A 25,714-nucleotide genomic window follows, 5' to 3' on the forward strand; every position below is an offset into this window, starting at 1 on the left:
CTATCCCTACTTGCGGGATGCCAGGGATTGAACCTGGGGCTTTCTGCCTCCCTGGTTCGGAAGGGCGGGCTTGCGATTCCCCATCCATCTTTCATGTTTATCATTAAATTCGTATTTATTTTACAATTCAATTATTTATTTTACAATTCACAGTTAAAGAACATACTGATAGGTTAGAGCGTTTTCTGCATCACTGTCCAGGGATTTTTAAAAAACACACACAGAATTCTTCATTTACTTTTTATTTTTGCCATTGCAGTGCTAGAATCCCAGCTGTTCCGTCCAGCTGGTTCCAAATGAGCCCACCCTAAGGGAGATTCGAACAGGCGGCAGAAATATAGCCGAGAGTCTGGCTTAGGAAAACCCCTGTTCAGAAAATTTGCACCAAGGCAACTAGCAGCGTAATAAACAGTACCTCTGCAGAACGTAATAAACAGTACCTCTGCAGAACACATTGGAGTGTTTTGGAGAAAGGGTGGGGTGAAATGATTCTTGTGGTCCCTTCTAACTCTACAATTCTATGGTTCTAAATATGTTTGGTAATTCAAGGGGGAGAAGTGGTTCTGTGGAATTAAACAAGTCAAACAGAATCTGGAGCCTTAGCAGCGTTTTTACTCCAAAGGAAGTCCTATTGTGCTCAGCAGGGTTTACTCCCTATTGTGTGCCTTTGGGATTAAAGCATCAGACAGAGGTGGGCAAAATGTATGACGAGTTCTGCTAAATCAGATCAAAAGCCTGTCTTGCTGAACGTCCTGTTTCCGACACTGGTCAGCCAGATACTCCAAGCAGAGCCTGAAGGCAACCTCCTTCTCCTGTTGTTTGCCCCACAGCAACTGGCATTAAGAGGTAGCCTACCTCTACACCTGGAGGTTCCATGAATGTAGGTTGATCCTCTGCAACTGTTGCCTAAGTCATCTAAGTTGGTGGCCCCATCAGACAGCTACCAGCTGTCCATCTCCATCACTGTTCTTTGAGATTGGCTGAATCAGGCAGCTGGAAGTCTCCTCTGTCTCATTGTACACTATTCCTCTCCTGGAATGCACAACCAGGCAGGGTTGTTGTGTTTTAAAAAGGTGGGTAGTTGCAATGAGGTGCCCTTGCACTACACACAAACATACACACTTCTCTCTATAAAAATGTATTTGCTCCACACACACACACACAACATTTTAGGTAAAGGTAAAGGGACCCCTGACCGTTAGGTTCAGTCCCAGACGACTCTGAGGTTGCGGCACTCATCTCGCTTTACTGGTCAAGGGAGCCGGCGTAAAGCTTCCGGGTCAAGTGGCCAGCATGACTAAGCCTCTTCTGGCGAAACCAGAGCAGTGCACAGAAACGCAGTTTACCTTCCTGCCGGAGCGGTACCTATTTATCTACTTGCAGTTTGACAATGCTTTTGAACTGCTATGTTGGCAGGAGCAGGGACCGAGCAACGGGAGCTCACCCCGTCGCAGGGATTCGAACCGCCGACCTTCTGATCGGCAAGCCCTAGGCTCTGTGGTTCAACCCAACATTTTACATGAACCAAATACATCATTAACAAATTGTTGTATTACTTTGCTGTTCATAAAATGTGGTGCGGGCACCCATGACTGGCCAGAGCAGCCTTCACAAACCGGGTGCCTTTCCAGCTCCTTTGAATGACAGCTGGGGCTGATGGGAGTTGTAGTCCAAAGCAGCTGAAGGGCACCAGGTTGGCAAAGGCTGGCCTAGAAGGAGGTTTAGCCTCACCACAGACAATTTGGTTTAATAGCTATCCCCCATCTTCCCTAGGAACCCTGGGAAGCGTAGTTTTGTGATCGGGGAATTGTTAAGAGGTCGCTAACAGCAATGTTACCCCCTTTCTCCAAACTACACTTCCCGGGATTCTGTTTTGGAAAGGAAGTCGCAACAGCTAAAGCGGTGGTGGGAAACAGAGTCATTCTGCGGCAGAAAATGGCGACTCCTGGCTCAAGCATCTTTCTAGCCAAATGGATATTAAGGCGAATCCTCAGCACCTGCGGTTCCAAAGGGGGAATTGTTGCAGTGCTCATCAGAGACGGATTGGAGAGAGACGCAGAAACCGAGGCTTGATATTTCGAGAGTTTGGGGTGGTAGCAAACAGAAATGAGGAAAGAATGCTCCACGTAGCATTTACGGGGAAGTGTGACGTTAGCAGGAGTTCAGCAATGGAGGGAAGCTGGTAAGTCATTTATCAAAAGCCAGCTATGCCGTCTTGGACATCCTAAGCTCCCACACTCCTGAAGTCAGTTGAGGTTGGATTCTGGGATCGGCTTCTCTGTTACTTCCGCATGAAGTAGAGCACAGTGGAGAAGACTTCCACAATCAAGTGCGCCTTTCCTTTTTGAGTTTCCACTCAGCTGACGTCAGCTCAAAATGGGAGAGTAATGGGGGAGAGGGAGGGTCAATTCTTCCTATTGCAGCACTTAAAACGTCACAGAAGGAAAACCCTGAGAGGATCAATGGTGCTCCGCACCCCCTGCTGTGCTGCACCAGCAGCGAATCCTCTTCCATTTGCTATGAGACCTGCTCCGTAGGCCGCATCTGAATGTCACCAATCTAGAAGAGACAATGGCACATGTCAGCCAAAGTGCTGTGGAACTGAAACCGAACAAAACGCTTTAGGAATTTTAAGGAGGCTCCAAGTGTGTGTGTTCACTGGTACATCTATCTGGGGGTTATGTTGCATTCTCTCTAGACGCCTTCCAGAAATGGCACCACACCACGCTTTCTGTGAAGTGTCTCATAGTCCCAGGAAAATGGATTCTGCCGGAGGATGGAAGGAATTTCCAATGAACCCAAAAATAACCTCTTGCCGGACCATGAACCAGGCAAGAGGACTCTGAATACCACAACCCCTCTCTCTGTTGTGCTAATATCTGAGGCTCATTTGACAGGAACTCAAGAAAGGGCTTTCTCAAGGCCTGCTGCTACGTTCCGGAACCTTCTTTTGCTCCCTTTCTAATGGTCTTCTGTTGACCGATGAAGACCTTTTTACAGATCAGGGGTCGGGAAGCTGCAGCCTTTCAAACATTTTCATTTCTAATCTCCATCAGCTCCAGCTGATGTTTTTAATGTTGACATGAATTGGTAATCTCATGTTGGTATATTTCATGGGTGTTTTGTAAACGGCTTTGGGTTGCGTTTACGGTTAAGCGGCATACAAGTTTTTTCACTCAATTAATCCAGGTTCATGGGAACTGGAGCCCAGTGGCATCCAGAGAGCCACAGATCCCCTGGTTCTGACACAGGAAAGAAATCTCAGTTGCCACAATCAGTGTGTGAGTGAGTGAGTGTGTTTTGACAGTTTTGAGCACTGCCTACCTTAGACCAGATGTAGGGAAACTTTGGCCCTCTGAACCACAGCTCCCTTGATCCCATTCTTGCTGTAGCTCAGCAACACGTGGAGGGCCAAAGTTTTCCTGCACTAGCCTGAGGTCCACACACAGAATCCTCTGGCAAGCTGCGGGCAGGATCCCTGCATTGCAGGGGCTGGACTAGATCACCCTCCCTTGCAACTCTACAATTCTATGGTTCTTCCCCATCCCCTGGGCAAAGGAGACAAGGGCTGGTCATCATGGAGCCAGGCGCCAGCCTGAGGAACACATGGAGCTGAAGGGAAAGATAACCCCTGCATCTCTGTCCTTTCCAGCACAACCAACAGATGCAGAGGCCTAGTCAACAGGAAAGGAGCCTTCCTTTCTTCTTCTCCTTGAATTGAAGGGGTTGTTCTGGTTTTTCGACTGACCTGCACGTGAGGTGGAGCACTGAGCACATATATGACGGCGTTGGCCATATCTTCTGCTTTTAGACACTGGAAGGAGAGAGGAAAATGAAGAAATGAGAATTAAGTTTGGTTGCAGCAGGCCTCGGAGTGCGTGCACCCTCAAAGACTTCTTGCTGAGCTCATACACTTCACGATTTGGGGCCCTCACTTTCGAAAGACTGCTACCCCACAACGTCTCCTGCTTCTTACAGGCTGGCCCGTTTGCTGCATCATAAGTAGCCCCCGAGAGCCTTTATCCTTCATGAATTTGTATATTTCATATTTAAAGTCATGCAAGTGGCCGTCACTTCACTTTGTGGTTGAGAAGGGACAAAACCATGGCCATCCACAGCTACCAAGCCATGAGAGCAATGTTCTACCTCCTCCCCTGGAGGAGCCAGGAGGCATCTGATATCATTTGCCGGGAATTCCAGGTGGAGAAGAGTTGCTCTTGAACTCAGGTCCAGCCTGCAGTTTTCACTTTGGGGCATGTGGTTGGCCTCTGTGAAAGCAGGTCGCTGGTCCAGATGGGCCTTTGGGTCGATCCAGCAGCCAGGTTCTTTTATGTAACAACAGCAACAGATCATAGATTGAGCCAGTGTGGCGTAATTGTTAAGAGTCCTAGATTTGGACTCTTAGCCGTGAAGCTCACTGGATGACCGTGGGCTGGTCACTGCCTCTCAGCCTAACCTACCTCACAGGGTTGTGGTGGGGATTAAATGAGGATGGGAAGAACCATGTGTGCCACCTTGAGCTCCTTGGAGAAAAAGGTGAGATATAAATGCAGTAAATAAAGTGAAGGTAAAGGGACCCCTGACCATTAGGTCCAGTCGTGGCCGACTCTGGGGTTGCGGTGCTCATCTTGCTTTACTGGCCAAGGGAGCCGGCGTACAGCTTCCGGATCATGTGGCCAGCATGACTAAGCCGCTTCTGGTGAACCAGAGCAGCGCACGGAAACACCATTACCTTCCTGCCAGAGCGGTACCTATTTATCTACTTGCACTTTGAAGTGCTTTTGAACTACTAGGTTGGCAGGAGCAGGGACCGATCAACGGGAGCTCACCCCATCGCAGGGATTCGAACCGCCGATCTTCTGATTGGCAAGCCCTAGGCTCTGTGGTTTAACCCACAGCGCCACCCGCGTCCCGCAGTAAATAAAGAAGCAAGTAAATAGCTTGGCCACTGTAAAAACAGGATGCTGGACTAGAATCATAGAATCTTATAATTGTAGAGTTGGAAGGGACACCAAGGGTCATCTAGCCCAACCCCAAGATATGGAGGAATCAAGATGGCCCTTTGGCCTGATCCAGCAGACAGGTCCTTCTTCTTGTAACAACAACAGATAAAGATTGAGGCAGTGTGGTGTAGTGGTTAGTGTGGCAAACTAACTCTCACAGGATGAACTTGGGCCAGTTGCTCACTCTCAGCCTAAACTACTTTGCAGGGTTGCTGTGAGGAAATAAGTAAAGTAAAGTAAAGTAAAGTAAAGTAAAGTAAAGTAAAGTAAAGTAAAGTAAAGTAAAGTAATAAAATAAAATAAAATAAAATAAAATAAAATAAAATAAAATAAAATAAAATAATAAACAAGGAGGAGGAGGAGAACTACCTTGCGCTCCTTGCACAAAAGGTGGAATGTGAGTAAATGAGTAAATCGCTTCTCCCACCCCCGCCAAAAGTGCTAAGAGGCATCTCAGTGCACAGAAAAGAACAGGTTCTTCACGTAGACCAAAATTATTTGAACATGTGCAATTCATCTGCTTCCCCCGCCTGTCGCATCCATGCGCTCAACCACCTACCCTAATGCTCTCGTACGTCGCTGCTGCTCTCTCTGGGTCATTATCGTGGAGTTTAAAAGCAAATCCAGTTTCTACCAGTCCCGGAGAGATACACTAAGGAAAGAGAAAGGGAAGGAACAAACAAACAAAAACACAGCGCCCTAACGGGATTTGCTAACTCCTCGTTTCATTACAGTGCAAAAGATATGGGGGGAAATGATTGGCCGGTTTTGTAGCAGCGTTTCCAAGAAGACAGCCCTTAATGATCACTCGAGGTCTAATGGATAGAGCTCCCCCATACACAATCCAAAGGAACAGATCGGATGCACTGATGAGAAAAATAACTGCAGATTAGGTCTGGCTGCCGAACAGCAACGCGGCAGATGCTGAGGCTCTGTAATCTGCCGTAGGTTAAGGAGGAGCGGCTCAGTGGTACAGCATCTGCTTTGCATGCAAAAGGTCTCCGGTTCAGTCTCCAGCATCTGCAGGTAGAGCTGGGAGAGAAAGTGCTGATCTGAGCCCCTGTCAGTCAGCGTAGGCAACACTCGGCTAGGTGGACCGATGTAGAAGGCAGTTTCCGGGGATATTCTTTAAACAGGCCCTCAATTCAGAACCATGAGGACTGGAAACTTGCTCCATTTTTAGGGGAAGAGCTCAGGGGCGTAGTGTGTGTTCAGGGAAGTTTTTAATGTGCGGCATTTTAATGTATTCTTAAACTTTGTTGGAAGCCGCCCAGAGTGGCTAGGGAAAGCCAGCCAGATGGGCGGGGTACAAATAATAAATTATTATTATTATTATTATTATTATTATTATTATTATTATTATTTCCATGCAGAAGGTCTCAGGTTCTACCACAAGCATCTTCAGGTAGGGAATGCCCTCTGCTGGAAGTCCTGGAGAGCTGCTGCCAGTCAGTGTAGACAATACTGAGCAAGATGGACCAGTGGTCTTCCTTGGGATAAAGCATCTTCCTGCTTTCCTGTTTAATTCAGCACCAGCATGAGGACTAGCATCTTATTTTATTTTTAGAGCTGAGTGGTAGAGGTCCAAGGTTCAATCCCCAGCATCTCCAGGATGGACAGAGAGACCCGTCTGAAACCCCAGAGAGCCACTACCAGTCCCTGTAGTCCAAGGATGGGGACCTGTAGGCCTCTCTCCCATTAGCTGCAACCAACATGGCCGCTGGTCAGGGATGATGGGAGTTGTAGTCCAACAAGCTCTGAAGGGGCCAAAGATTTTCCGTCCACTGACGTGGTCATTACTGAGCTGGATGGACCAACGGCAGGCATAGGCAAACTCGGCCCTCCAGATGTTTTGGGACTACAGTTCCCATCATCCCTGACCGCTGGTCCTGTTAGCTAGGGATGATGGGAGCTGTAGTCCCAAAACAGCTGGAGGGGTGAGTTTGCCTATGCCTGACCAACGGTCTGACTCAGTATAAAGCATCTTTTTTTGCATTCCTGAGTCAGGAAATGTCCAGCAAGGATTCATCCTGACTTTGCTGAGCTCTGATGTGACCATCTCCTCTCAAGTGACGTCGAGCAGGGAGATGGGGAGCCTGTGACCTTCAGATGCAGGCCCATTCTTATCAGCCCCAGCCAGCGTGGCCAATGATCAGAGACAAAAGAAGATCTGGAGGGCCACAGGTCAGACCATTGGCTCCATTTAGTGCAGTGTTGCCTACTCTGATGGGCAGTGGCTCTCCCAAGATCTCAGGCAAAGAGAGAGACCATTCACACCACTGGAGGGCGTCTTCCCCTCACCATTCATGGGGCCACTGATTCTGGGGAGAAAGGAGTGTGTTTGCACTGTTTTGTGTCCCTTCCCCTGCTCTTTCAGATGCGGTGGCCATTTTGTATTGCGCCCTCCAACCCAGATGCCATTTTGTGCTATGTCCTCGCCCACGGCAGCCATTTTGTCTCACGCCGTTTGCGCCACTGACGCCCACGGCACCGACTCTGATGCGCCAAGTAAAGGTTGGCGAACCCAGAGCGGGCATAAGCTAAACTCACCGTGGCACGTATGTGTGTCTTCGCTTCCCTGAGCTCCTGCCTCAGCCCTTCGGTCAGCGCCGTGACGGCGTATTTTGTGGCGCTGTAAAAATGCATGACAGACTGAGGGACCACGCTGTGGCCATTCATGCTGGAAGGGAACCCAGAAAGGGGGGAATAAAATAAAATTCCTTGATGCAGGACAACAGTCAAACTCTACAGAAAGTTATGACTTTATAAACTGGTGTGCAAAATCTCTGGCTCATTGGGCCTCCCTGTTTGGCAAACAAGCCCTGAACTTGATAGCATTTAGCTTAGCCACTGTAATTCACACATTTATTTATCTTTCCCCCCTACAATTTATATACAGTGGTACCTTGGTTTACAACCATAATCCGTTCCAAAGGTCTGTTTGTAAACCAAAACAGATTGTAACCCAAGGCGCGCTTTCACCAATAGGGTCTCCCAAAAAAATTTGTTCGTAATCCAAAAAAAAAAAAAGGGTTGTAATCCAAAAAAAGTTTGCAAACCAGGACACGCACTTCCAGGTTTGACGTGTTTGTAATCCAAAACGTATGCAAACCAGACTGTTTGCAAACCAAGGTACCACTGTACTGCTTAAATGTAAAAAGAAAAAACAAAAAAAAAAATTCAAACAGTTGACAAAAAGAATAAAACAATAAAATTATTGGCAAAAGCAGCTAAATCAACTATTTAAGACATTAAAAAAATAAAGCCACAATAAACTATAAATACACCAGCATCTGGGTAAGCTAGTCTAAACGTCTTCAGACGTCTTGCATGAAAACTTAACTCATGGGCATTGCTATTGCGGCATCCCTTCGCTTTGCTTTCACCTACCTGTTAATGTTAATAATATGGCCATCATTGATGCTTCGCTCCTTCATGGACTGATAGGCCTCCCGGGTGCAGATGCTCACAGCCATCACGTTCACCTGAAAGGCAGGGGAAGCCCAACACCATCTAGAAATTAGTTGAGGCTTTTGCATTTTGGTAAGTGTTCTTGAGACTAGGGAAACACCGTGCTATTCCTTTCCTTTGCCAGCTTTTATCATTTTAATACTGGGGTGGTTTGTTTTTTTTAACATTTGCAAACCTAGGAACTGATAAAGTTTAGCTGTTTTGCTGGAATACCTTAGAGTGAAAACTAGATGTGTAAGTTAATTGAGGGTTGTAGTTGTGAACCAAGGTGTTTTTTTTCCTTCTTATTGTTTTAAATAATTGCTTGGGTGGTTGATAAAGATCAGCACCAGGAGATGCAGGCATGAAGGCTTTTTAACATTCCCTTGGCATATGCCTTGATCCTGATGAAAATTAACTCCCCAAACACGGTTGCCCAAAGGATCTTCTGGGCCTGGTACATCATGTGTGGATTGGGCCCTCCGACCCCTCTCAAAAGATTTGCAGAATTTGCACATGTGCTCTGTGCCGTATATGAATGTGTGCCGTCTTTTGCAGGTCACCAAAATAAATCAGTGGTCACCAGCATAATAAAATATCGGACTGAATGTGAACAGGGGAAGTTTCCCCCATAACGGCATTTCCCTATTAGAAAAGGTATTTCTAAGCTGGTGAATTTCTGCCTGCCACTGAGCCATTAAAGGCACAAGGATCCTACTTTCTCCCACTGCCAAAGTCTAGGCTGCAATCCTGTATCCACTTACCTAGAAGTAAGCTCCATTAAACATAAAGAGATTTTACAGTAGACATGTATCCCATTGTAGTATTATTATTATTATTATTATTATTATTATTATTATTACTACTACTACTACTATTACTACTATTAATTTATTAATTAATTTATTTATTTATACCCCGCCTTTTTCCTGGATGGGACTCAAGGCGGGTTACATATTGTACTGTAAGTTAACTGCACAGTGAATCTGAATGACTGCTTGGTCTTTAACTCCTGCATAGCAGGAGATAACACCTCAGCATCTTTGCAAAGTTTTCACTTTGCAAAGTTTTCACCACCATCACGCCTGCTCCCTTGCAGGTGGCTACCCTTCTCTCCCTTGCAAAGCACATAGAGCTGGTGGAGGAAGTTGGAAGAATGGCACTCTTTCCCCACTTCCTCTTTCAACTCTATGGGCTCTGGAAGGCTCAGGTGAGTTCTATTGGGATTGACATTCATACAGGTGCCTTGGAAAAGCAATGGGCTTACACTCTCTATATTTCTGCCTCTCAAGGCGCAGGATGGCGGGTGCGGATCTAGGCCAGGGAGAGAAAAGTGACAACAGGGGTTTGCACCCAAAAAACCCACTTAAAAAAAGCAACAACCACAGATTGGATTGGTCTCTACTCACGTCAATCATCGTCCTCCAACCCTCAGTCCTGCCAGAGAGCAAGGGCTCTGGCCGGGCCAAGCCAGCGTTGTTGATACAGACATCAACTCCCTGGTGAAGGGTCTTGATGGCAGAGAACATGGAGAGGATCTCTTCTTCAACAGAGAGGTCACACTTGTACGGGATGAGAGTGCCCGGGTAGCCAGCACTCTGACACTCGGCAGCCAATTTCTAGAAGAGACATAAGTGAAGAGTTCAGAATGGAATTGATAAAGGCAGAGGTGGAAGATCAAGAGCCCTCCAGGTGTTGATGGACCATGCAACGTTTTCCAAACTTGGGTCTCCATCTGTTTTTGGACTATGGCTCCCATCATCCCTAGCTAGTAGTACCAGTGGTCAGGGGATGATGGGAATTGTAGTCCAAAAACAGCTGAAGACCCAAGCTTGGGAAACCCTGGACCACAGGTATCATCATGGCTGACCACTACCCATGTCTGCTGCAAGGTTTGATGGGAGTCTAAGAACATCCAGAGGGCCAAAGATTGACTAAGGGTGATCGAACAAGGCCATGGCAGCAAGACAAGCAAAGGCAAGAAAAGGAGTTGACAGAAAGAGAGTTTCTGGGATGAAAACAACGTATGAAAAAGGGGAATTGGTTGACCTTTCCCTCCCCCCGCCCCTCAATTTGCTCAGTCACAAGCCAGGCAGCCATCACTGCCTCAGGTGACAACTCAGAAGACATCAAAGTTTCTCTCAGACAGGCTGCCTTTGACCTTGACTCTCCTCAGTTCCAGCCCGGAGCTGACACAGGGAAGGGAGGAAGTGCCTCACGGATGCCACATGAAAGCTTCCTCTGGGTGCACCATCTTGGAACACACCTCTGAGCACTAGCTATAGGAAGGCTTCACAACTTAAAATTACAGAAATAAGGTGGCGTCCTAAAAATATACACCTCAAGTGTCACTGTTATAAAGAGGTGCGTCTTCAGTGTTCGCCGGAAGCTGTGCAATGAAGACGCAACTCTGTGAGGAAGGAGTTCCGCAATTTAGGGGCTACCAGAGAGAGGACCCTGTCCTGGGTCACCACCCCCTGAGCTTGTGAGGATGGTAGAACAACAAAGAGGGCACTCCCTGCCAGTCTTAGCTCCCAGGAAGGTCTGAGTCATTTAGGGCTTGAAACACTGTGAGCACCTTGTGTTGGCCCCAGAAGCAAACCGGCCATCAGTGCAGCTGTTTTCAAACAGAGCTTTTCTGTGAGATCTGAAAGCAGCAATCTGGCCGCTGCGTTTTGAACCAACTGACGTTTCCAAGTCGCCTTCAAGGGCAGCCCCACGTGGATCACATTGCAGTAGTCCAATCTGGAAGTTACCAGAGCATGGAGTGCAGATGATGGCGATGTCGACGACAAAGTGGATGTCTGTTTTTGTCCCTCTCTAATCGCAATATTAAGAGTTCAAGGTCATTCAATGAAACCAGCCGGGAAGAGTTTCAGGGCATTATTGCACAGATCCTTCCCACATTTCAAAGAAGTCCTTGACCCCAGTTAACAGCAAAACAACCACTGGGTTATTTTTGCTGTTTCGTCAGGAAAGGGAAGGGGATCAGCCCTGAGGTTCTGAGGTCCCACGTTGACCGGATTCTGTGCCTCCGCTGGAGGCTGTGGAATCCAGACATCACATGATGTTTCCTCGCTCTCCTGAAGCTTGTCACCGTCTCCCGGGCTGACAGGTCAGAGACGGGGTGTCCCTTCTGGTGAGCATCAAAGCTCTTCAGAAGAGGTGGGGGGAGCACAATCCTCGGGCGAGGTAAGGCGAAGGTTTGAGCTCTAACTGACAGAGCCTTTCCTCTCTCTTTTTTCTGAGCATCGTTTGAATAAGGAAGATGGGTGTCAAAGGGTAGCGATCAAATTGCATTTAAGGAAGGGGAGAATTAAAAATTATTCACACGGTGGTTATACCTTGCACTGGGGGCCGGGGAGAGAGAACCCCTCAGCAAGTGAGAAACTGCTTTGGTTGGAAAATGGGCTCTGGTTTTTGACTGCTGGCATGCTAAAAATAAAGAAGCAGATCTAAGCAATTTGTTGTTTTTACTATGCCACTTTGACGGTCAGGAATCGATGGCACAAAGCAATGTCAGGTAGCGGCATTTCGGTGGCATGGAAACCTAGTGGTGGGTCAAACAGGCAAAGGGCTGTGGTTCTAAAGGTAGGGATGAGACCCTACCTACCTGCCTGCAGACTGTCTTGCCAGAGTGGTGCATGCTTTGGTTATCTCTTGTTTGGACTACAGTGGTACCTCAGGTTACATACGCTTCAGGTTACATACGCTTCAGGTTACATACGCTTCAGGTTACAGACTCCGCTAACCCAGAAATAGTACCTCGGGTTAAGAACTTTGCTTTAGGATGAGAACAGAAATCGTGCTCTGGCGGCGCGGCGGCAGCAGGAGGCCCCATTAGCTAAAGTGGTGCTTCAGGTTAAGACAGTTTCAGGTTAACAACGGCCCTCCGGAACGAATTAAGTACTTAACCCGAGGTACCACTGTACTGTAATGAGCTCAACATGGGGCTACCTTTGTTTTTGTTTTTTTTAATAATATTTATTACTTTTAAATCTTACAAAAAAAAGAAGAAAAGAAGAAGAAAAGAAAAAAGAGAGAAAAAAAGGCAAAAGAAATAAAATAAAATACAATACAATATACAATGCACAACACAACATTAACACATTAAACTAAACGTAAAAAAATTAAAAAACATACATCATACCATTTCAATGCCCTATCTTTCATTCCCTCGTTTCATCGACCTCCTCTCACCTCCCTTTTTGTATTCCACTTCTATTAATTATTTCAGCAATTCCTTTCCCTCTTTCTCTATTTTCTGTCATATAATTAACTTAACTTATTTTAACCTTATCTTCCATTAAAACCCTAATACTTATTTATACTTAACTCCTCATAACATTTCTACTAAAGCCATATAATTTCATTCCAACATTTTTCTAACACTCATTAATTTTACAATATTTCTATAAATAAACTTTAAACTTTTTCCAATCTTCTTCCACCGTCTCTTCTCCCTGGTCTCGGATTCTGCCAGTCCTTTCCGTCTATTCCATATGGTCCATCAACCTGGTGATCTTCTGTCCGAGGCTCTTAACTCTTTTCCAAGTCCCTTCTGCAGATCTTCTTCATATTTATACATGCACTTTACTTTGTCTTCTGTTGATCTTATTCTTAATTTCCTTCCTTTGATGCCGAGGAGTAGATCTCGGGGAGGCTCCAACCTAGCAATATTTTTATTCTTTCTCGACAGGTCAGCCAAATCTCCGTAGTTAGAAAGATGTTTCAGGATGTGTTTCAAAATCCCTCCAAAACTGAAAGTCCCCACAACTCCAATCTCCTCCTGGCCCAAGTCCAAATCCCAAAGGTCAATACATCCCTGCATGAGGGAATCTATCCAACTTTCCTTCTCAAATCCAAGCAGGGTTCCAATCCTCAAAATCTGACTTTCTCTAAATTCAGTCATAGAAGGCAACAACTTATATTCATCAAATTGCCTCTGTAAGACTGGGACTCTCTCCACTTGTATTACTTTAGGTTCAACAACAACTTTCTCCCTTGCCTTCTCAACAATTTGCCATGTCAAAGTAGATTCCTGAAACAATTCCTGAATAGTTTCTGTATAGATGTTCACTTTTTGTCCCAAATTGTCAATTTTGATAGTCATCACATCCGTCTTCTTATGAAGCTGTTCCAATGAGGCACTTATCTTGCATAATGCAATCACCAAGGCTTCTTCTGTCGACATTCTTACCAATCCAAGGTCAATCCCTGGTTCTCACAGTTTTTTATCTCTGCAGCTGGTAATCCCCAACATGGGGCTACCTTTGAAGGTGACTCGGAAATTACAACAAAATCCAGAACGCGGCTGCCAGACTGGTGACTGGGAGCAGCCGCTGGGACCATGTAGCACTGGTCTTAAAAGATCTACATTGGCTCCCAGTACGTTTCCGAGCACAATTCAAAGTGTTGGTGCTGACCTTGAAAGCCCTAAACTGCCTTGGCCCAGAATACCTGAAGGAGCGTCTCCACCCCAATCTGTCAGTCCAGACACTGAGGTCCAGCGCCGAGGGCCTTCTGGCGGTTCCTTCACTGTGAGAATTAAAGTTACAGGGAACCAGGCAGAGGGCCTTCTCGGTAGTGGCACCCGCCCTGTGGAATGCCCTCCCAGCAGATATCAAAGAGTTAAACAACTATATAACTTTTCATAGACATATAAAGGCAGCCCTGTTCCAGGAAGCTTTTAATGTTTGATTCCCCCCCCCCTTTTCCCTCTGTATTTTGTTGGAAGCTGCCCAGAGTGGCTGGGGCAACCCAGTCTGATGGGCGGAGTATAAAAAAAAAAAAATTATTTATAAAATTATATTTGTCAGAGCTGCCCAAGGTCCCAGCTCACAGAGGACCAACGCCAGGTCGTTGTTATATACAAAAGTCTTTATTGAAGTTCAGTCTCTATTTCAAAGCCGTGGCGGGCAGCTCTACGTCTTAACCCCTAGACCGCCGAAGCTCCGTCTGAATCTCCTCCCCTCTGACACCAGTTTAAGACTCTAGCCCTGCTCCACCTCTTCCTCTGCTCTCTCCTCCTCTGGGTCCTCCTGTCCGCTGGGGCATTCCCTTTTCTGGACTCTTCTGACGCTGAGTCCCCTGACTCCTCCCCCTGCCTCCGGCGGGCTTTAGGACCTGGTTCCCAATCCGGGTTCTCTGCTGTCCCGCGCGCCTGTACATTTGAACTTGGCTCTCGCGCCCACCCAGTGACCTTCCTCCTGACCGTGACACTGCTTCTGTCACTGCTTCCCTCTTCCGGGAGGCTAGCTGGACCTGACTTCCCCTCCGTTCCCTGACTCTCCGATGGAGGCGTGGTCAGCCCTGACTCATCTTCTCTCCCTGCTGGGGGAGACGCTGGCCCCGATACCTGGGACTCTTCCCCCCCACTACGCTCTGGTGGGGAAGCTGGTCCTGATCTCCAACTGCTGCTCTGGGAGTCCCCGCTGGCCCCTTGCTTCTGGAGTGTCCCCCTTGGGACCCCCCTTGCCCTGGCCATCGGCGCCCCCTTCTGTGAATCTTCTGATTCGCTGGAGAGGCTCATGGAATCTCTCGGGCCACTGTCATCTTCTCCTACGCTGCCCTCAGATTCTTCCCCTTCGCTCTCCATTTCCTCTCTTCCCTGTGCCTCTGCTCCTGAGCCCCTGACAATATTATATAAAGATAAATTATAAATTATATATAAAAATAAATTAAATTATGGTAGGCCATCTGCCTTGCATGCAGAAGGTTCTGGGTTCAATCCCAGCCATCTCCAAGTAAACCATGAAGAGCTGCTGCGAGTCTGTGTAGACAATAGAGAGCTTAAATGGGATAATGGGCCTAAGGTGGTGGCCCCCTACTTTCCTATTTGATTCCGGACTGGCATGAGGACTAGAATCTTAACTTATTTTTAGTTGAAGGACAAGAGCTCAATGGTAGGGCATCTGCTTTGCATGCAGGATGTTCAATCCCCAGCATCTCTAGGCAGGGTTAGGAGAGACCCCTCACTGAAACCCTGGAAAGCTGCTGCCAACCAGTGTAGACAATATGGAGCTAGATGGGCCAGTGGTCTAATTTGGTATAAAGAGCTTTCCTGTGTCTCATTTTCTACCCAGAACGGTTAGGCGCAGTCAAGCCTATCTGTAACGCAAGGTTCCCAATGCCCAGGAGCTGGAGGTTCAGCTGAACATCAACAAAAGAAGGACTAGCATGCTCAGCCTCACTGACGATGCATTTCCTTGACATTGAAAATGTAATTCCTGAAGGGGGCATTGAAACCCATTATTAATCCGATTTAATCTTATTGAAGGCGAGATTCCAAACAGCTGCAGATTATTAAATGAATTTGCTAATCTCTGCAAAGACTGCCCTGGGCAGGTTCTCTGAGGACCGGAAGAAAAAGAGAAGGAAAACATAATCTCAAATTTTAAAAGAGAGTGGTTCCTCGAACTCATTAAGTTAGGAAGATGGGATAAGCTCGCCAATGCAATGCAGGCAGAGTAACCCGTTCATAACCAATGTCGCTGCGAAACGATCAGAGATGGGGAACTTTTTCAGACTGAGGGCTGCATTCCTTCTAGGCAACTTTCCAGGGGCCGCATGCTGGGGTGGGCGGGGCCAGCCGCAAAAGTGGGTGGAGAGATGGATGCAAATGTCATCTTTGCAAAGCAGGCTAGCTTCTGCACTCACACCCTTGTACCTACGGGACCGCCTCTCCCAGTATGCCCTACGGAGAGCCTCAAGATCCATAAATAGCAACATCCTAGTGGTCCCGGGCCCTAAGGAAGTTAGATTAGCTTCAACTAGTGAGGCACCTAACCATAAGCCTGCATTTTTATCAAAGCTTCTATATATTTCAATCAAGGCTTGTATTTAAAAATGAGCTTAAAAAGGATTTTCAAATGTTTCATGCCAGGCAGAGAAAACCTTGGCCATTCTCCTAAGACAAGAGGGCCCCATTGATTTATAGTAGAAAAACAATTCTCAAAGTCATAAAAAGGGAGAATTACATATGCTGCCCCAAGGCTGAAAAAACACCATTAGGAATGGGGTAAGATAATACTAATGTGCCTCCCAGTAAAATGAGCCAGATCTTCTTTCTAAGGTTCAAAGGCCAGGAGCAAATGGGGAAAAACATTTAGCTAGAAAAAAAGAGAACATTTTTGAAAAGTCTCTTCTAAAGCTGTTTCTTAAACTGAGAGAGTTAAAAAGGTTAAAATGTGTTAAATGTTGGAAAGGCAACTGGCTTGGCAGAAGAAGCAGCTTCTTCCTATTTTATTTTGAGGCTGGAAAGGGGGAGGTGTACACTGAAGAGGCTTCTTTTAAAAGCTGTGTTTTACTGAGTTTCTTCCTTTTTACTTTGAAAAGCTTTATTCTTTTAAGAGGCTACCTATGATAAATGTATGAAATATATTAGCTTAAATATATTGGCTTAAATGTAATTATGCAAAGGATTTAAGGAATGCTAGATTCTTATTTCATATGGTTGTAAGAGTTGTATTTATCCTGAAATTAAGTCAGCCACCAGCCCCCCCCCCCCCCCTGCCAGACAGAAGACGCCATCCAAGCAGTCTTGATATATAGTTGTCAGGCATTTTGTTTAGAAACATTAAATGAAGGAAATCTTTCAATGTTGATGTGAAACTCAAGATCCTTGACATCTGTTGAACATAAAAATGTAAGATTAAACATTTGTTTTAGAAGGCAATAGGGCAAGGAGGGCAAGAGGTGAGCTGGTAATTAAGATTCCATGTAAGATATATTATTACTTATATGTCATATATATAGCTCTTTGTCTCCCTTATAAGGGCAAGGAAGTGGGTGTATCTTTTGTGGGTGTATCTTTTGTGATTGGTTCTAGCAAACAGCCAATAGGAATTTCAACCAGGCTGATTGGACAGAGGCAGCCACAGGAGGAGCAAAGGGGGCTGGATTAAGGGAATATAAGTGCTGGCCAGAATGGCAGGAGGCCAGGCCAGAGCTTGGTAACCATGTACCACTGTGCCTCTTATTTATTTGTCTGACAAATAAATTACTATTTTAATTTCTCTATTGCTGCGTTGAATATTTCATTCCAGCTAAGCGTTAACCACAAGCAGGGTGCTACACTAGAGCCAGGGCCTTTTCAACACTGGCTCCGGCCTGGTGGAACGCTCTGCCTCATGAGACCAGGGCCCTACAGGATATGATTTCTTTCTGCAGGGCCTGTAAGACAGACAGACAAAGCCTGGCCTTTGGCTTGGAGCCAATTTGATTCCCTCCCCCTCTTTCTTTTTTCTTTTCCCTTTCTCCTCCTGTGACGAGGCTGCATTTTAATATTTTAATGTTTCAATATTTTAATGTTGTATTTTAATCTTGTTTTTAAGTTGTATTCATTCAACTTGTTTTTATTATTGCTTGTTAGCCGCCCTGAGCCCAGCCTTGGCTGGGGAGGGTGGGGTATAAATAAAAAATATTATTATTATTATTATTATTAATATGATCTTCCATCCAGGGAAGAAAGAGGCAAAATTCTGAGACACAATTCCAAAGACTTTTCCAGCCACACACTTATGGCCAGTGAGGGGCGTGGCCTGGGAACTGGGGGGCATGTCTACCAGTTGCTGAGGATTGCAAGTGGAGAGAAGCTGTTCTCGCACTCAGGACCTGCTTTGAGTTTTCCCTCCAGGGCATCTGCTTGGCCACAGTGAGAACAGGATGCTGCGTTAGGGGGCTCCGCTTTGGCCTGACCCATATGCACGACTCTTCCGAGGTTCTTATGCTCTTTCTCCAGAGCTCAGGGGGCACTCCAACCCTCCCCCCCTCGCCGATTATTTTGGTTGCCTTTTTCTGCACCTTTTCCAGCATTGCATCATCCTTTTTAAAGATTTTTTTCAAGGTGGGGGTGTGGACAGAGCCATATACGACATTCCAATTGGGACTGCAAAACCGTTTTCCAGAGAGAAGCAAACACCCCTTTTGAATAAAAGAAAAAGTACACAAACGGGTGACACCCACAGGCAGGTTGATTTATGAGGCTTCCGGCAGAGAAGCGAGGCTTCCTCGCCGCCAGCTATTCCTCATAGCAACCAGATTTGGAAGAAGATGCTGAGGTCAATTATACATTCGGTCTACGCCCAGATCTCTCTCAGTCATGCAGAGAGAGGGCTTCGTTTCACTGCAATTCTACAAGGGACAAAACCAGCAGAACATCCCCGTTGAACATCAAATAGACACATAGAAGTGTAGCATTGGAAAAGACCTCAAGGGTCATCTAGTCCAACCCAAATATGCAGCTGCCCCATACAGGGATCGAACCTGCAACCTGGGCATTCTCAGCCCCATGCTCTGACCAACTGAGATATCCAGGCTGAGATGCCATTAGTGGTGTCTCCGAAAAAATTTACACATCACCTGGAAAGACAGGCGAAATACTGTAAGCCAGTGTACTGGAAGAAGCAAAGATCACCAGTGTCAAAGCAATGATTCTTCAACATCAACTTGGTTGGGCTGGTCACATTGTTCGGATGCCTGGTTATCGTCTTCCAAAGCAACTACTCTATTCCAAACTTAAAAATGGAAAGCGTAATGCTGGTGGTCAACAAAAGAGGTTTAAAGACTCTCTCAGGACAAATCTTGAAAAATGTAGTATAAACACCAACAACTGGGAAACAGTGGCCTGCGAGCGCTCCAGTTGGAGAACAGCCTTTACCAAAGGTGTCATGGACTTTGAAGATGCTCGAACTCAGGACGCAAGGGAAAAATGTGCTGAGAGGAAGGCATGCTTGGCAAATCCACACCGTGATCAACTCCCACCCGGAAACCAACGTCCCCACTGTGGAAGGACGTGTGGATCCAGAATTGGCCTCCACAGTCACTTACGGACTCATTGTTACAACCATGTTTATGGAAGACAATCTTACTCGGCTATGAGTGATGGCCAAAGAAGAAGAAGAAGAAGGAGTACTTGCTTTTCTGATGGTCCTGAACCTTCCAACCTTCACGCCCTGGGTGACACACCAACGCCACGCAGAGACAGTGACTGATAAGCATCGCTGCCTTTGGTGCCTGGCTTTGCAAGATACCTTATCCCCCAAAGCCCGGCCCAACCCAGGGTTGATTACCTTGCAAGACAGGATTACAGCACCGGCTGATAACGCCCACGTCTACTTGGGCGTGCACATGAGAGCTAAATATACACTGGATGCTGACCTCTGAGACAGGAGTGCCCAACGCCATGTGAAAGATATAGCATTCCTCTGCAATAACATATCTACAAAAGAATATACAGTGGTACCGCGGGTTAAGTACTTAATTCGTTCTGGAGGTCTGTTCTTAACCTGAAACTGTTCTTAACCTGAAACACCACTTTAGCTAATGGGGCCTCCCACTGCCGCTGCGCCACCGCCGCACGATTTCTGTTCTCATCCTGAAACAAAGTTCTTAACCTGAAGCACTATTTCTGGGTTAGAGGAGTCTGTAACCTGAAGCATATTTAACCCGAGGTACCACTGTATCTAGGGAGGCGGGTGGCGCTGTGGCACAGCGATCCCTCTTGTTGTTCTGGCTTCTGAGATTCAGAATATTTTTTTCTTGTTTTCCTCCCCCCAAAACGGATTGGGGGGTGGAAGTGGGGCGTGGAAAGCCCAAAGGCACAGTTCTGCTTCTACTCTGCCTCCCTTCAAGGAAGGTTCAGCTGAAAAACAGTGAATGGGACACCCAATGACTTTTTGCAGTGGTATCAGGATTCAGTTTCAAGTCTCCTCCCCCCACCCCGCCAAGCCTCACGACTGCCACTCTAACCACTACACCACACTGCTGCAAGCAGAACTCTGGGCTGGGAGAATGAAAGGGCCAGTGGGATGTAATGGTTAGGGGCTTTTGACCTGCTCTACCCCACAGGGTTGTTTTGAGGATGAAAGGGGGAGGGGGAGAACGACTTTGAGCTCCCTAGAGGAAATGTGGGATATAAGCATACATAATAATTTAAAAAATGGACCATAAGAATGTCGAACACTGGGAAAAGAGGGACAACATATTGGAAATCATTTTGGACACACGTTGTTGGCGGCAGGCAACCCATTCACCCACCTGGGTTCGGTTATTAATAAACGACTTTTAAACTGCTGACAATTTATTGGGAATATCGGCCTGGTTACATTGACGCGGATACTGGTGTTTGAGGAGCTTGCCACATCCACCTGATAAGAGAGCACCAGCTTTATTTCCATGTTTCCAAGGGGGCTCCTGCACATCTTGTACAGAAGGTGGAAATGTATGCATGAATCTTTCTCCTGCATTCTCATCGCACGCAGCCACATGCAGCAAAAGAATGTGGCATTAACTTTATACCAACGAGGATCTGGCATTTTAAGCAGCTTCTACATTCACTCCATTTGAGAGGCACTGAAATTATTGCGATTTTTATTCTTATTTTTATTCTAGCCTTTAAACCTACAACGGATGCACAGTCTTGTTGTTCTAAGCAGGTAAGGCGAGGCACATTTACCGAGACATCGGTTTTGTGCCAATACCCTGTTTGGAGGGTTTATTTTAACATATGTTTAACTTAAGATGCATGGACTGATGGTTACTGCATCTGTAGTGTGAAATTATTACCATTATTATTATTACTGAATCATAGAACTGTGGATTTGGAAGGAAGCCCCCAGGGTCATCTAGTCCAACCCCGTGCAATGCAGGAATCCCAGCTGAAGAATCCCTGACAGGTGGCCATCCAGCCTCTGCTTAAAAATTTCCCATGAATCAGGGCAGGTGACGGCAGTAAAGCAGCCGAAAAACAACTTATGGCAACAAAAACAAGGTGGGTTCTTAAAATATACACCTCAAGTGTCAAAAGCTGGAAGCTGTATAATGAAGGTGTCAGTCAACACCTCTGCAGGGAAGGAGACCCACAACTGAGTGGCGTGGCAAGGCTACAGAGGCTCAGACAGAGAAACCAGTCACCTAGTTCAGAAGCAATCTAGACATCAACCTTCCCCAACGCCTTCCAGGTGTTGTCAGACTACAGTCCCCATCAGCCCCAGCCAATCTGCACAATGGTCAGGGAGGATGGGAGTTGTAGTCCATAAACGTCTGGAGGGCCGGAAGTCCCCCATCCCTGGTTTCAAAAAAACAACAACCTGTGAACCAACCTTATTTTGGGGACCATCACCACACTTTGTGGCACTGAGTTCCCCAATTTAACTTTTTAGAGCCTCTGTCCCGAAGTATTACACACACACACACACACACACACACACAGAGAGAGCACTGTGGAAATGCCAATATTTACTCCCTCCTTCCAAACGCAAATAAACAGTGCAATTGCTTGAAACCTGCAACCTTTCAGTCCTTTGCACACTTTGCCCTCAGAGATTCTATCTGATTTTTCCAAGAGATTGCAGAACCGCCAGCTAAACAGGGACTCCTCCAGCCTTTTTAAGACACTCTGGGTCTGCCCCACTGAGGATGGGAAGCTGGGGGCTGGGAGTCGTTCAGGCACACTAGTTTCCACTTTGAGCTGGCTCAAAATAAGTCCTTCTGCCTCCGCATAATCTAGGTTAGCGTTCTTCGAACCTCAGGAGCCTCGGGTTGCTGGACTACAACTCCCATGGTCCACAGCCAGCCAACAGCCCAGAAGGAAGGGAGTTGCAGTCCAACAATGTCTGGGGAAACTTGAAGAATACTGGAACAGGGGTGGCCCTCCGGAAGATGCTCTAGACTACAATTTCCACCATTAACCATGCCACCTGGGACAGGTGGAGTTCCCCATCTCTTACCTACACTGGCTGGCAGCTCTAGGGCTTCAGCCAGGGGTCTTTCTCATTTGATATGCCAGGAATTGAACCTGCCACCTTCTGCGTGCGAAGCAGATTCTCTGCCATGGACCTGGCACCCTTAACAAACTACAGTGGCCAGGATTCTTTGAGAGGAACCCATGACTGCTTAAAAGTGAGATAACGCTGTTTTAAATGTAAAGTGCTGATGGGGCCTGAAATAAATTCAAAAGCATGCCATCTATCTCTCCGGACAGACAGACAGGCAGGCAGATAGATAAGATAGATTTAAGGAAATGGCATTGCCTATAAGCTTTCTGCGAAAAGTAAATGCCGTCATTCAACCGAAACTACGGTAATTCTTCCAGTGTCAAGATGATCTTTGGAAAAAGTGAAACAGGACTTTATATAGCCCGGCAATATAAAAAGGTGTCTTCATCTTAGAAACCAGGAAAAAAGGTGTGACTCGTAGGACTCAGTATGTACAATCCTTTTGATGAGAAACTCTTCTAACACTGGGAGATTGAATTTTCAATTTAAAGAAAACCACACACAGAGAACACCTTCTTCTGGAAAAGGCTAAAAGTAGAGGGGGGGTTGTTTTTGCACTTTATAACCCATTCACACACACCCCAACAAAGGAGAAAGAAGGGCCGGTTTGGGGGCACCCCTTGCAAGCAGAGACGCCTTTGCCTTCCATTCTGCCCCATCTGCTCAGTTAATGGAAAATACGGGCCCCGATCACTCACCCCTTTCTGCTTTTTGCACCCCAACGGCGCGTGCTTGCCCCCCTCCCTTGCTACACGCAGCTCCCCCCTCATCCACCGATTCAACACACGCACCGCACCCCCGTCCCCGCTCAGTAAACAGATCCAAGCCAGGCAGAATCTGGCCCGCCCTCCACGCCATGTGTGCGGAATGAGTGCGAGCATTGTCTGCGGAATGAATGAATGAATGCGGGAGCAGCGAAGAGAAAGAGGGCGATGGAGAGGGGGGGGCGGGGAGAGGTCAGACAGAGGTTTCCCCTACATACTTTAGAGTCTTCTTCCCCTTCTGAGAAAACCAGTAAGGAAGGCTCCCCGATTCCCCCCCCCTAAAAAAAAAATCACCACCACCATTAAGCCCCCCCTCCCCTCTCTCAGCCTGTCCCTTCTTATCACAATTCCATCCAGTTTATTAAAAGGCCTGGTTAAAATACCTTCCCTTCGCGAAAACTGCACCCATTTCTCCCCACACACACACCTTCCCCTCTTTCCTTATCTCCGATTCTCTTTCTTCTTTACTCCTTTTCCAAAAGTGTCCTTATCTCATCTCCCCCCCCCCCCCACTTCCATTTCTCTCTCGCCTGGGTTGCCTCTCTTCCCCCAAGCCTCTCCCTCCTCCTATCCCTATTTTCCCCCTTCCCGTTTCCTTCCTCCTTTCATCCATTCCCCTTCTTGCGCCTCCTCCCTCCTTCCTTTCCCTTTCCTCCCCAGTTTTCCTTCCCTTTTCCCCTCTACCTCTCTTTCCTTCCTCTTTCTCCCCATCCCTTTCTCCCCCCCCTCTTTTCCTTCCTGTTCTTCCTCTCCTACTTCCCATTCCTTCTCTCCCCATTTATTTGTTCTCTTTCCGTCTCTTCTTCCTTTCATCCTTTTTCTCTCCCCTCCCATTTCTCTTTCTCTTTCTTTTTTTCTTCCTTCTCTTTCTCCCCTTCCCCTTTTCCCGTCCTTCATTCTTTCTCTCTTTTCCGGTTCTTCCTTCTCTCTCTTCCTTTCTCCTCTTCCTTTTCCCCCTCCTTTCACCCTTTTCCCATTCCTCCTTCCTTTTTCCCTCTCCATCCCCCTTCCTCCCTCCCTCCCTTCCTTCCTTCCTTCCTTCCTTCCTTCCTTCCTTCTTCTCCCTCCCTTTCTCCCCTCCTTTCTCTCTCTCTCCATCCCCCTTTCCTTCCTCCTTTCCTCTCCTCTTCCCCACTCCTCCTCTTGCTCTCTCTCCCCTTCCCCCTTTCCTCCTCTCCTCCCTTCCCGGGCTACCTCGATCTTGTCCACGCTCCGGGCGCAGCCCACCGCCGTCATGCCGTGCTGCACCAGCGCCCGCGCCACCGCCGCGCCGATGCCCACCGAGGCGCCCGTCACCAGCGCCACGCGGCCCTTCCAGCGCTCCATGGCCCGCGCGCCCGCCTGCTGCTGCCCCGGCTGCCCGTCCGCCGGGGCTCCCCGGCCAGCCTCCGCCTCCTCCTCGGCCGCCGCCTCCTTCCTCTCCGCCAGCCCAGGCTCAAGACCCCGGCGACGATCCCCGCCGAGAGGCGGGACAGACGAGCGTAATTACGCGCCTCTTTCGCCAAGGGCAGCCTCTGCTGGAGACGCAGAGAACCAGAGCGCGCAGCAAAGCCGGGCAGATCGGGCAGAGCTCTTTGCACCCACACCCAGCCTGGCCCGTGGTCCTTTTTGGGGGGTCCAAAACATCTGACGGGCACCAGGTTGGCGAAGGCTGCTCTGGTCTAAAGCCACCGCCGGCCCACCCCCGCCAAACAGACGCCCCATGCTCCGCTGTGGCCATCAAACGCCTATCCTTGCTTCATCCTCAAACAACAAGCTTGCGAGGTCGGTCAGGCTGAGAGAAAGCGCCTAACTGGCCCATTAACTTCATGGAGAAGTGCAGTGAAAGATTTGGAGACTCTACCCACTAGACCACACTGCCCCCCCTCTCAACCCTGCCTTCTGGTTTCCTATAAAAATAGCTTGATCTTCCTTGTAATTTGTTCTCCACAAGTTGTTCATAGTTTTTCTAATCCTCAATAAAAGAAATATATGTTTACTTTTTTTTTAATGGCACACAGTGACCATCACTGTAATAAAATACAATAAAACTGCAGCTAAAGATTCAATTTCTCCCTACGCCACTGTGGCACAGAAGAAAACCCTGTCTGTAAGTTAGCTAATAAAAATATTAATATCTATTATTTGTACCTCGCCCACCTGGCTGGGTTTCCCCAGCCACTCTGGGCGGCTTCCAACAAAGATTAAAAATACATTAAAATGTCACACATTTAAAACTTCCCTAAACAGAGCTGCCTTCAGATGTCTTCTAAATGTCAGGTACAGTGGTACCTTGGGTTACATACGCTTCAGGTTAAATACGCTTCAGGTAACAGATTCCGGCGCGGCGGCAGCAGGAGGCCCCATTAGCTAAAGTGGTGCTTCAGGTTAAGAACAGTTTCAGGTCAAGTACGGACCTCCAGAATGAATTCAGTACTTAACCCGAGGTACCACTGTAGTTGTTTATCTCTTTGTCATCTGATGGGAGGGCATTCCAAAGGGCGGGCACCACTACCAAGAAGGCCCTCTACCTGGTTCCCTGTAGCTTTGCAAATGTTCCAGCGTTGGGTAAACTCAGTGTGGTGCAGTGGTTAGAGTGTTGGACTAGGACCTGGGAGACCAGGGTTCAAATCCCCACTCGGGCTAGTCACTGCCTCTCAGTCTACCCTACCTCACAGGGTTGTTGTGGAGATTAAATGAGGAAAAGAGCCATGTGTGCCACCTTGAGCCTCTTAGAGAT

General features: G+C 47.2%; 1 protein-coding gene across 2 annotated transcripts; it reads right to left on the reverse strand.

The window, feature by feature from the left end:
* Window positions 1–140: 140 nt before the first annotated feature.
* On the reverse strand, window positions 141–24,549 carry DHRS11 (dehydrogenase/reductase 11). 2 transcript variants are annotated; one of them, XM_081844286.1, is made up of 7 exons: window positions 24,190–24,541; window positions 9,863–10,072; window positions 8,394–8,488; window positions 7,554–7,683; window positions 5,563–5,655; window positions 3,749–3,814; window positions 141–2,559 (listed from the first exon to the last, which is right to left on the reverse strand). In XM_081844286.1, the coding sequence occupies exons 1-7, from the start codon at window positions 24,319–24,321 to the stop codon at window positions 2,518–2,520; spliced, it is 768 nt and encodes a 255-aa protein (XP_081700412.1). In that variant the 5' UTR covers window positions 24,322–24,541; the 3' UTR covers window positions 141–2,517. The 2 variants fall into 2 exon arrangements, 1 of the variants encoding a protein (XP_081700412.1); XR_014151957.1 differs by lacking the exon at window positions 141–2,559 and having other exon boundaries at window positions 3,759–3,814; window positions 5,563–6,023; window positions 24,190–24,549.
* Between the last annotated feature and the right edge of the window lie 1,165 nt (window positions 24,550–25,714).

The sequence above is a fragment of the Podarcis erhardii genome (genome assembly GCF_964252035.2).
Source record: "Podarcis erhardii genome assembly, chromosome: 16".
In the NCBI taxonomy this organism is placed as follows: domain Eukaryota; kingdom Metazoa; phylum Chordata; class Lepidosauria; order Squamata; family Lacertidae; genus Podarcis; species Podarcis erhardii.